This window comes from Scylla paramamosain, chromosome 13 (assembly GCF_035594125.1).
Source record: "Scylla paramamosain isolate STU-SP2022 chromosome 13, ASM3559412v1, whole genome shotgun sequence".
Taxonomy (NCBI): Eukaryota; Metazoa; Arthropoda; class Malacostraca; order Decapoda; family Portunidae; genus Scylla; species Scylla paramamosain.
The window spans coordinates 20570594-20582805 of NC_087163.1; the positions used below are offsets into that span (position 1 = coordinate 20570594).

Sequence of the window (12212 nt, forward strand, 5' to 3'; positions counted from 1 at the left end):
TGAATCAGACGAAAAGAAACATGTCTTTATTTGGCAACTACCCTCACATGTGACGAGAACATAGGTTCATGAAACTAAACTTTTAAGTACATGTATCGTCTATGTTTCTTACCAAGTTAACATGTTCTTTGGTGAGAGTGCTCCACCGTCTTCTCTACTCACACTTCACTTATCCAATACTCAAAAAATAAATACCACTTGTCATTTTATTTACAATGATAAAATCACCACTTTCATTCTATCTGATAAAAGAGTGCAACATTTCCCAGTCACAAAATGACGTGGATTTTAAAATAATAAGTAATGTACTTTGAGCTGCAAGTTTTCATTCTCTGAAATAATACACTTTTCTCAGGAGTCATCTAAAGAGGCAAGGATTGACAGACGCTGGTAGTTTTTCTTAAGTTAGGAGCATTTACAGTGTATGAAAATAAGTCATGTACGTGTAGTCATGGTCAACAGTGATGCCACACTCCACTCACTTCCACAGTGTTTAGTGTTTGCCCTCAGTGTTATATGCTCTGATCTGCTTAGTTTTGTCAGGAGACTGCCAGATGAGAGGATCTAAGATTGAGAGAAAATATAAAGCACAGTGGAAGTAAACACAGGTTAGTCATCATGTGTGACTGTGACCTTACCTATAATATTTTCATTCTTTTCACATACAAATGAACTTAATTTCAGAAGGAAGCACTGTAATACTAACAGGATGTGTGTGGATACAAGGCATAAAGCTGAGGAAGAACCGGGTGGGTACAAACGCCATTAGCTTGAGAGGAATTGTACCTTACAGGCCAAATGTATTAACAAAATTTTCCATTCAGCAGAATCAAGAAATGTCAAAGTCTCTTAGATTTAGAAATCTTACAGCTTCATCAAGGAACAGAGAAGTAGCTAAAAACATTAATATTTTTTATGAAATGGTGGTTTGGTGGGCTGACTACATAAACATCTGCATGTATTTTATTTGATCAGTATGACAGTTTTGAGTTTTAATATTTTTGTCAATCATGACTCTGGGTTTGAGTCTAAAGTAAACTTGAAAATCTAGAAAGTAGTGAAGGAACATTAACTATGGAAAGCTGCTCTTGCCTTGCTTGGTATTATTAAGACTGCTACGTGCTGCACTATTGGGATGGATTTCAAGCTGCCTTGTACATATATGTATATTAAATATTGTGCAGGTAATATATACAACATATCACCAGTTTTCAGAAAATCATTACAACTTTGTTTAGAAAACACTTATAAATGCCAAAATTCCCATCAGATATCCTCTGGCAGTTATTGTTACATAGCATTTGTAAACTGAAGGAATAAAAGCAAGTAAGCTTTTGTATTTAGTACATGAAAAATAACAAAACTATAAAGGAAATGGTTAAGGGATGAAACATTCAAAATTCATGCACTGAAAATAGATATTGAAATTTCATAGCATTGCCAATGGTTTTGCCACACTAACGAGTACTGCTGCTTGGTTAATATGGTCCCTGTGGAAGCCCTAGCATGAGAATTAGCATGTAGATTCTTGTCTACTTTCCTGTTTGAATTGTGCTGAATGGCTAACAAAGATCCTGCATGCTCTGTACTACCTGTTGTGCTCCACAATAATAATTTCACCTCAGTAATCATGAACTGGTCTAATTTCATGGGACTATTTCATTCAAGTGTTGAAGATTACAAACATTGCCATCAAAAATTTTTAAACAGATACATGAGCAGCAGTAACAAGCTACACAGCATGCATGTTAAACTACCACCTTTGGCCTGTGTTTTTCCAGCTCTTACTTGCCAAACCAAACCTCCACAATTGAACAAAAAATTGCATTACCTTAGGTTAAAAGTACAAAACTAAAAATTCAGCTGCCTTAGGTAATAGGAGGGATATAAATGGAATGTTGACAGTTCTGGAAACACATTCAGATTGTTTCCCATTAAGCAAAGATAATGTACATAGTTTTTAAGTTTTCGCATGAGATGCTTTGAACAGCTACACACAGTTTTCGTTATTCAGTTGCATTTTCAGTATTGTAAGTAAAATATATCTTTTAACAGTGATTGGCATGAGTGTAAGATTAAAAACTAATCCTAATATTTAAAGACAGTGTTTGGCAGGTGTTCAGGAGCTACACATGTTCAGGTAACTCTGATGTGACAGAAATTTCCCCAACATTGTTACCAGCTGCTGTAGGTTTCCATTTGGAGAAAGCCTCTGCTCTGTCCCAGTGAAAGATGTAATAGTCACATTGAGTACCAGCTTCCTTTATGGTTGCCATTAAAAGAATACATAAATAGAAAATATCAATAAGTTAACTAATCTTATATTAATAGCATTATTAGTGCACATACAACTGTACAAATGAACGTTTTGTTTTCCCTTGCCTAATCCTAATTCTTTAAATAGTATGAATTAACTTCCACATCAAATTTTGTACTAAGCCTACTACTTTAAATAGTAATAATTAACTTCCACATTAAATTTTGTACTGAGTTTGAAGTTCACTTTGATTAATTTTTAATATGGTGAGGTCCTACCATGTCACTGCACTGCTTAATAGTAATACATATGTCTAAATTTTGAATGAATGATGGCAGGATAGAGATCCTCAGGCCTGATCACAGACGAGAATGCATGGATGTTAATCCATTTAACTCCCAAGGAGACTTATAGTAACATAACAGTGACAAGCAGCAGTCTGCAGTGTTAACTATCGATCACTGTGTCTGTACCCTGTTCTCAGAAAAGTGTACATTTCTTTGAGATTTTTCTGAAGGTGATGTGGCATGATTGGTACACTTAACAGGGTGATGTGGCCTGACTGGTACACTTAACAGGGTGATGTGGCCTGACTGGTACACTTAACAGGGTGATGTGGCCTGACTGGTACATTTAACAGGGTGATGTGGCCTGACTGGTACACTTAACAGGGTGATGTGGCCTGACTGGTACACTTTATAGGGTGATGTGGCCTGACTGGTACACTTTATAGGGTGATGTGGCCAGATTGGTACACTTTATAGGGTGATGTGGCCTGATTGGTACACTTTATAGGGTGATGTGGCCTGATTGGTACACTTTATAGGGTGACGTATCCATGGCTCTGAAACAGTGAAGAAATTATTGCTTTGTTTGAGCCATTCCAGCCAGGTGTAATGCCTCACTGCCATAATTATCTCCACAGAGGAACAGTTAGTGCACTGCAGCAAGTCTGTGGTCCTGAGCACAGTCTTTGCTTCAGACAGATGGCTCAAAGCCTCATTTCTACACCCTTGCCCAAAGATTGCTTCATCAGTAATTAGAAACTGGAAATTGCATTTATCCATTGTCTTAATGAATGCTGCACCTTGACTTATGGTCCTTGCATCATTAACCAAACAAAATGTTTGTTCGTTTTTCAAGGAGGCTCTATTTACTTGTGGGGACTACCATAAAACTTTTCCTGGCTATTGTTTGTAATGATTCAATGCTGCAGAAAAGAATCCTGTCTGGCAAGGTCATAAAAAAGAGAAGATAAATAAATGCACTATGATAACAGAAGAGTTGTAAATATGATGATGGAGAGGTGCAACTTTGATTTAGCTTAAGATGAGAACAACTATGACAAGGAGTCCCCACAAGTGATGCTAGGGCCAGAGCTACAGCCCCAATTTATTCTGCGCTTGGGACAAAAGCCACAACTGGGAAAGCTGCCACTAAAGAAATGAACCTCCTTACCAAAATGACTTCTGGTTTAAAAATTGTAAAATAAAAAAAATCAATAAATAAAAATGTTACTTTAAAAGCATCTACATTTTGATAAAATTGAGACTCTCAGTATAACTTAGGATACTTATAAAAAATAAATAGCATAGAACTATAGTGTGCCACCCTGCCTGAACACATGCTTCCCATGGCATTGAGACAACAGACCACTGGTCAAGTTTCTCACCTCAGAAAGCTACTTGGAAGCCTAGACCGCAGAAACACTGGTGGCAGAGTGAATCAGCTTCATTACACAAATATATTTCGTACAAATGGCAATGTGCCATAAGAATACCATCCTTAAAGATGTTTACAGTAAATTCCTTAACATATATATATAACTTTTAACTTGGGAATATCATTTAAGGGTTGCTGTAATGGTAAAACTTTTGTGCTGCAAAACACAAGATGAGAATCAAGCTCTGGCCGGTAGCATTTGATTTTCTGGCTAAAAATACTAGTCTGGTAAACTGCTATTACTATTCTATGAGTTGCGTTTGTTGGAAGGATGTCATTGCTGGTGAGGCGTGGCACAGTTCTGAGGGTGTCTCCGCTCTATGTGGGACTTCATGTTCCACTTGAGTTGAGAGCGGAAGGAACAGAAGGGGCATTTGAATGGCTTGTCTCCCAGATGGCTCCGGATGTGCCTCTCCAGGTTGTCCCTCCGGCTGCTTGCCCGTCCACAGATTGGACAGTGAAGCTCCCCACCACTGCCAAACTGAAAATCCCAATTATTAGAGTCTGTACCTTTCTGCTCCCACAGGCATCAAATACACATCAGGCATGGTGTTATCTGTAACCAATTCAAAATAATAAAATGGCATCATTCATTTCACTGGGGAGAATTTTTGAGAATTATTTTCAGTAGAATACTACATGTATTTTTGACAAAAAAATTACGTAAATAAAATACTTCAAGTGAAAACATGATGGGGTATCATATTATAAAGGTTTTGTGCATCAGCCTTTTTCTCTTCTTTCCTAACATCTACAAATCAATTGATTTCAAAGGTTATTCAACTATTCTGAACCCAGGAGGAATGTACTGCTAGTTCAGTTCAGCTGACAAGCTTACACCAATACCTCAGCCAGGCATGGTGCAGCTCAGCTTCAGCTGTGTCTAATGTAGAACCAGAGCATGATGGCCCACTGTGCTTTCTTTGTGCTTGGGCCTTGAAATGTATCTGAGGCAGACAGCACTGCATATCTACATTATGATATTTGAATGAGTGCAAGAAACATGTGACAGTGCCATCACTTGGAAAAGTGGAATCTAGTGACACTGGCACTTTAGTTGACATGTACTTCATAAAAAAATTTCTGAAAACAAGGAAAGAAATGCAGAGAACATGTTTACTTTTTATTTATGAAATCTAGAAAATGCAGTCCTATTTCTTCACATTGCATCTAAATACAAAACTACCAGCATCATGATCAAGAGGTAAATAGTACAAGAAATGAAAAAATACACCGCATATTACATCACAAGAAATGTAATCATAGAGTAATTACACAATATGCCTCCAACAAAACACTACTGTGGAGGTACCAAGTGAAGAAAAGATCACTTCTTGACTGAATAAATATTCTAAAGTAAGAGAGAACAGTAACTTCCCAGGAAAAGTAAATCAACTACATATTTTACATAGAGAAGGTGACAAACTCTTCCCAGGAAGCAAGGTCAAGGGTTTGTGTTCCATTGTCTGGTGACTGGTGTAAAGAATGGCAGGTGTCCAGCAACACCTCCCATGACATTCAACTGGCACCTCAGTTGATCTACTGACTACAGTGTTGAAGTCTGTGTACTGCTAAATATTCTACTAATGGTTACATACACACATACAAACACACACACACAATCTAGACTAATCACCACAGCACTATATAATCTCTGCTTTCCCGAGCCTGACATGGAGAACTGCATACAGTTTCTTAGGATTTAGGAATACTTGCTTATAATCAAAAATCACTTAGACTATCAAGTTCTGTTCCACTATAGTGAAGGACCTTGTCTTTCCAGTTCTGAGAGCTTCTGAATAGTTTAATTTTCAGCATGTCTAAATTTGAAAATTGTCAGTGGTGTTTTCCCTTGCCACATTAACCCAATGCTGGCTTGTGGTGATGCTGCTTGAGTGGGCTTTAGGTGACCTCCTTCTCCCTAGACACACTCCACTTGTCCTCTTCATTCACTGGATGGACAAGGTGCTTGATGGACTTCCAGTCAGCCTTGTGTTTCGATATGGAGTGCATCTTTAGGTTTCCCTTGAGAGCAGTGCGGTAGGGGCAATACAGGCAGTGGAAAGGCTTCTCCCCTGTGTGTATTCTGACGTGCGCTTGCAAATTAGTTCGGTGACTGAATTCCCGTCCACAGAACTGACACACATAATCTCGATGATGAGCCTTTTCATTTTGCTGAAGAAATTCTCCTGACAGGAGTGCTTCACCCACCATAATGTTTTGCTGAGTGAAGGGAGTACCTCCGTGTTGGTGAGGGAGGAGGCGCAGGGGCGTCTGAGAGTCACCTGCTGAATGAAGGAGGCCCAAAGCAGCAGCGGCAGCCTGAGGGAGGACGGGAGAGTCACCTTCGGTCCACTTTCATTAACTCTGATACTTGTCATTGTCTTCATTGACTGCTTCAAACTCTTCTGATATGTAAATTGCAACTCCATTCTCTTAATAAGCTTTAGCAACAGTATAAATACTCTGTAGTGAAGACCTCTTCCCTTCCCTTCCCTCTATCCCTGTGCCTGCAGCAAGTAGCCACAGCCTCTCAGCTATTGAAGCAGAGGGTTGGCATGAAGGCGATAGTCACATCCAGGAATGAAGCGTAATTTCACAGCGGCATAATTTGTACCATAAGGATCACTGCAATCATTTATCTGATGACATACATCCAAATGAATTCTACTAACTTTGCTTAACATTACTTTGCATCATCTCTTCTCCTTACAACTTGAAATTTACCTGTACCACCACAGATATGCATTCCATCCTCTGATTATCATCATGGAGACATGACTGATGTGAATGTCTAATGCAACATATATTACTATAAGATCATACAAGTTCATTCACAGCCTACAAAAACTAGGTTGAAACAGTGCACATCAATAACTTGTGAAGAAGAGGAGGAGGAGGGGGAAGAGGAGGAAGAGGAGCAGGAAAAGAAAAAGAAAGAGGAGGAGAGGGAAGAGGAGCTAAATCCAATCAGGAATAATTAGAATAAAGAGCAGTAGAAATGCTGTGGATAAGCACGAGCCAGCACACACAAGTCACCTCCAAAACACTGCCACACTTATCTAGGAATTACAATACTCCAGCTGATCTTAAGGGAAACTGGTTATTTACTTTCAGTAGTAATGACTGGTTAATTATTACTGCCATGGAAGACATAAGCATCAAAATGTGGGGGAAAAAAATACAATAAAAGCCTCCAGAATAACTGAAGATTCATCCAACTGTTCTTCTAGATACAAATTAGACCAGGCACACGAAAAATAGCTGCAATGCCCCTCATCAACAAGTAAAACAACCAATTTCCCAGATATCAACAAAAAACTAATGCCGTGCCCTCCTGTACCTCTTCTTGCCAGGAGTTACACAAGCACACGTCTCCAGTGCATCCAAGCAAAATGATGGATGGCCACAGTAACCTTGTAGAAAGTTAAGACATGCTGACTTTGGACCCTGAAGAATGACTGCCTCACAAGGATGATGAATATTTCTGAAAACAGTAAACAACCTTAACATGAGCCTCACCTTTTGCTGCTGCTGCTGTGTGGCAAGTGGCGTGGTGTGGGCGGCAGAGGAGGGCTGCAGGGTGTGGCCCGGAATGACACGACCACCTGCCCCGCCTTCCCATGCATCTAGACTTGCCTGGAAAGATAATCACATTATTCATCTCATTACATTTAATCATTACCTCTAGTGTGTATCATTTCCTGATGACAAGAAAAATTATACAGTCAGGGAATGCTGATCTTGTGTCACTGCAGCACACACTACTCAGGGATCACATTTTAGATCCTTCAGCAAACATAAAAAATAATGGCCGGGGACAAATTGATTCATTGGCATCTCAAGTGCATTTCTCCTCCTCACTAACACCAATAGCAAGAATGACCAGTATTAAGTAGGTTACCACTGTCAGTATTCACTGTGTCTTTGGTGACGTGTGATCAGCTCTTGTTCTCGAGGTGAAACACATTTTGTTCCATTCATGCAGTGGTGTTTGTAGTGAAGAGTGTGAGGCAGATCATTCAACCATAGATCTTCACATGCCAGGCTTGGATGGTGTCAATATAGCAAAACTTGTGAATTTAAAAATGCAAAACTTCCAAAACCTCATGAAAATTTGTCAAGGGGGGCAGTGAGGAATTTTTTTCACAACAACAATGGTGGCATCTCACTATCTTACCCCCTGGCTTCTAGCTTCTCTAAGAAGGCAGTTGGAGTCTAATTCAACTCTTACAGCAAGGCAGCTGAAGGGAAGCAGTGGATGCTGAGATCAATTAATTAAATTATGACAATTACAATACTATCTAGTCTAGTTGTCTGACATGACAACCATTAGATGGAAACAAGACCTGAGTCCAAGAGTAATCAAGCTACAGGTATATCCATCACTGTGATAAATACTGCACTAGAACTTCCTACATTGATTCCAGGTCGTGTTATCATCATACATACTAAAGGGGCACATGACTCACGTGGGGATGAAGACCAGGAGGGTGATCAACACCATCTGTGCTTGAGATGGATGACTGCAGCATGTTAGAAAAGGTAACACCCAGTTCATCTTCCATCCCCTCTGATGTTGCCTCCACCTCCACCTGCCAATATAAAATTCATTGCATGTCACCAAAACAGCCCAGAAAATTATGAGATGCAGACTTGTGGTATGCAAGTATTTGGTCATCATGGTTCTTTATGCAAGTTAAAAGTAAACATTACATTCCAATAATATGCTGAAATAAGACTGAATGGAGAAGAGTGAGATGCACAGGGAAGACAGGAGCAGTTATTAACAATGAGCTGACTCTTTCTGCACAAAATAAGTTAATGGTGCTTAATATCATCAGTGTTAATTGCCAAAGTATTGCCTCTATTAAAGAAGAACAATGGATTCAGCAAGACTGTGCACATTTATCTACATGTACAAAATTACAAGAATGAGAGGATGAAAAACAAGACCACAATACTTGGCTTACCTTGGCATTGACAGAGTTCTTCTCAGCAGTGTGCAAGTAGCCGTCCTCATCATAGCTGGGTGTGCCCGACTGCATGGAAGCATCGTAGTTGTCATTGTAGCCGAGGTCTTGCTCTAACTTGATGTTGGGCATGGCCACTGGCTCCTCCGCCTCCAGTCTGACCTCCACACCAACCTGGGTATTGAGTTTATCGTCAAGAAGATATATAGCTCAAGTTTTTTTGGGTTCATTTATGTTTCATATGCCTCATCCCCCTCTGTAGAGGAAAAGTCTTCATCTTTTCCTGTTCCAGCACTCCCTCATTGTGCAGTCAAGGCTTTATCCATTCTGTCCATTTAACTGCTCACCTCTCTCTCCCTCACATTTCATTCTTTAATTTCACTCATGTACAAACTCACTCACTTTCACTCTCAAAGCATGTCAAACCAACCTCAATGTGCCACACTCCATTCCCTCTACCGTTTCACGCAATCAAAAATATCCAAACACATCCAGAATGTTCTCTCCATCCCATGGAATCTTAGAGCAGACAGCAAAAATTTGATGGAGAAGCTGTAACATAGAAGCTGGAAGCCTATTTTGTATGATTTTTGTACATGAGACAGTAAATACCCATCACTTATATTTCACATGTCTACCTATGAGCTATAGCTATGTGTTATTTCCTCCACAAACATACATTTTCCTTTTGCTGGGTGTGGTGCTGGTGCCTGTCATGGTGGTCATTAAGGGAGGAGGCAGGTTCCTCGCTGGACCTGTCCCCTGAGGGAGGATTGTGTAGAGGGGCATCCACAGAGGAGCCGCTCACTCTCCTCTCATCTGTGCGGCGTCTTTTGGCTGCCGGGCTGGTGTGCTCCCGGGAGTGGGAGTCAGAGGGTCGGTGGTGACTGGACGAGCTAGAGCTGTTGACACTCGGGGTCTGGGGTTTGCTGCCATCATCGTCGGGCACAGCCAGGCCCTTTATCCTTAGGCACTCAGCGGCCTTGATCAGTGAGGCAAGATCATTCTGTCTGACGTTGACTTCACCAATGTACATGTAGTCCAACAGGAACTCTAAGTCTTGGCACTGGATGTCTTTTAAAACAATTACAGGGTTTTTACATGGTGTGCGGTCAAATATGTCACTGAAATATTCACTGCATGTGGACAGAACCAGTTTGTGGACGGGGTAAAACTTGCCATCGCACGCCAGCGTCACATCGGTGTAGTTTCCCTGAAATAGGAGAAGCACACAAGCTTAGAGTAATAATGGTGAGAGAAATAGTACAATTATACCAGCTTACAGTAATGGTGAGGGAAATGTTTCATCTTCAATGCTTTACTCTGTCACATTTTCTATCAAGCAAAGTATTTAAGTGACTCACCTTTGTTCTCAGTCCACTAATGATGTGATAAAATATACTCTGGTGGTTGTTCCACTTGAGTGCTAAAACTTCTGCTTCCATTATTTCTGAAATGTATCAGAAAAATGTTCATATGACAGACCACACAAACTTGATGCAACACACACTACAACCACCAAGCCAAGTGCCCATTGTAAGTACAAGAGTGAAAATTAGTTATACTGTGATAATATGTAAACCTATTGGATATATAAATGCCCTTAACTATTTGCTGCTACACCATTAATAGGTAGTTGGAAGGTTGTTACATAGCAATTAGACAGACAGGTGACTGCTACTAGGCAATTAGGAGACTAAATGCCAGTTGAGGGTAACTGATCTCATTAGAGGGAGTCCCTAATTTTTGCCTGGAAACATTTATAAGAATAATCTAAAGATCAATTACATCCATTAAACAAAAATAGTTATGCCATGAATAAATATAGGGTGCAGTAAACGCAAAAAAAAAAAAAAAGCAGTAATTGAAATACAACATAAATAAGATAAAATTAGCATAACCACGACTCAAATAGCTCTTCGATTACCTTAAATAATAACGAGTGGTGCTGATAAACACAGGGAGATAAGCAGATAGACACACCACCGGATAGAAATACACACACACACACACACACACACACACACACACACACACACACACACACACACACATATAAGGAGACAAACAAACAGATCAAGTGACTAAGAGACATACAAACATATCATTGACCACACGACAAAAAAAAAAAAAAGACCAATTCAACCATTACGTCACCCTTCCTCACACACCCCCAGCAATTAAACCCCAGCCTCCCTACACTAACAAACTAGTCATTGAGACACAAAACACACGAGAAAACATTAAAAAGGAAAACCAAAACAAAAAAACACACCGATAGTAAGATGGCTCAAGACACACGCCATTGCTAGCCTCTTTTCACCCCTTCCATGTTTCCCCCTTTGTCCCATTAACCACCTAACAACTCACCAGTGCTTCATTATCCAGCAGCAAGTGTCTCTGAGTCTCAAAGCTTCACCGGTAATACAGAAAAGGTAATTACTCGTCCGATGCTCAAGCTGTGTCCAGGTCACTCGCCTTCCTCCAATGACCGCCGGGTTAAGAGATAAACTATTGTGTTTTTTTTAATCCCTCGTACGTTTATTCCCGTGTTTTATTGAATCTATGTATGTTTTAGAGGTTTTAGTTTATATTTCTAGTGGTGTGGGGTATTTTGGTGCTTTAATTTGGCTGTAAAATGAGAATTCGTAAATATTTATAACCCAGCGGTCTCTTGAGGTGTCTATTAGCAGGAGGAAAGCGCGAGTTTCAAAAATATCTCTGATGGCGGCAAATTAAGAGAAACCTTCGCTATTTTTTAAATATTGTTATTGTGGGTTCTGTTTATATTTCCTTATGTGTATCCATTTTGATTATATCTCCAGCGGATATCTGTGTTAGTATCAGGCTGATACTATTGTTGTTTATTAGCTATCAAATTATCAAATACCATATTTCATACAATCTTATACTCTATCTCACCTTGCGGCTTCTCTATATAGCTATTTAAAGATGTATTTCCCTTGTACCTGTTTGTCCTTCTTGTCAGATATTGATTTTACATATATACTTACGTGTAACAGTAAACTGTGTGTGAGTATGAGAGAGAGAGAGAGAGAGAGAGAGAGAGAGAGAGAGAGAGAGAGAGAGAGAGAGAGAGAGAGAGGCCATAATTCCTAAAGGTATATCCGTGTTTGTTGTTTGCTGTCAGCCGTGTAAGGAGGCGGCGTCCATTTTCCTTCTTGTTTGTAGCTTCGCGTGGCAGATGAATAATTGCTAGACCTCGGTGGTGTTTTCGTAAGTAAGGGAGAAATTGAAAC

General features: G+C 39.8%; 1 protein-coding gene across 2 annotated transcripts; it reads right to left on the minus strand.

Moving 5' to 3' along the window:
• Positions 1-13: 13 nt before the first annotated feature.
• LOC135106482 (protein abrupt-like) lies at positions 14-11461 on the minus strand. Of its 2 annotated transcripts, none has more exons than XM_064015518.1 (7): positions 11323-11460; positions 10317-10402; positions 9632-10165; positions 8953-9126; positions 8452-8574; positions 7502-7618; positions 14-4460 (listed from the first exon to the last, which is right to left on the minus strand). In XM_064015518.1, the coding sequence occupies exons 2-7, from the start codon at positions 10395-10397 to the stop codon at positions 4254-4256; spliced, it is 1236 nt and encodes a 411-aa protein (XP_063871588.1). In that variant the 5' UTR covers positions 10398-10402; positions 11323-11460; the 3' UTR covers positions 14-4253. The 2 variants fall into 2 exon arrangements, with proteins under 2 accessions (XP_063871588.1, XP_063871587.1); XM_064015517.1 differs by lacking the exon at positions 14-4460 and adding an exon at positions 5090-6301 and having other exon boundaries at positions 11323-11461.
• Between the last annotated feature and the right edge of the window lie 751 nt (positions 11462-12212).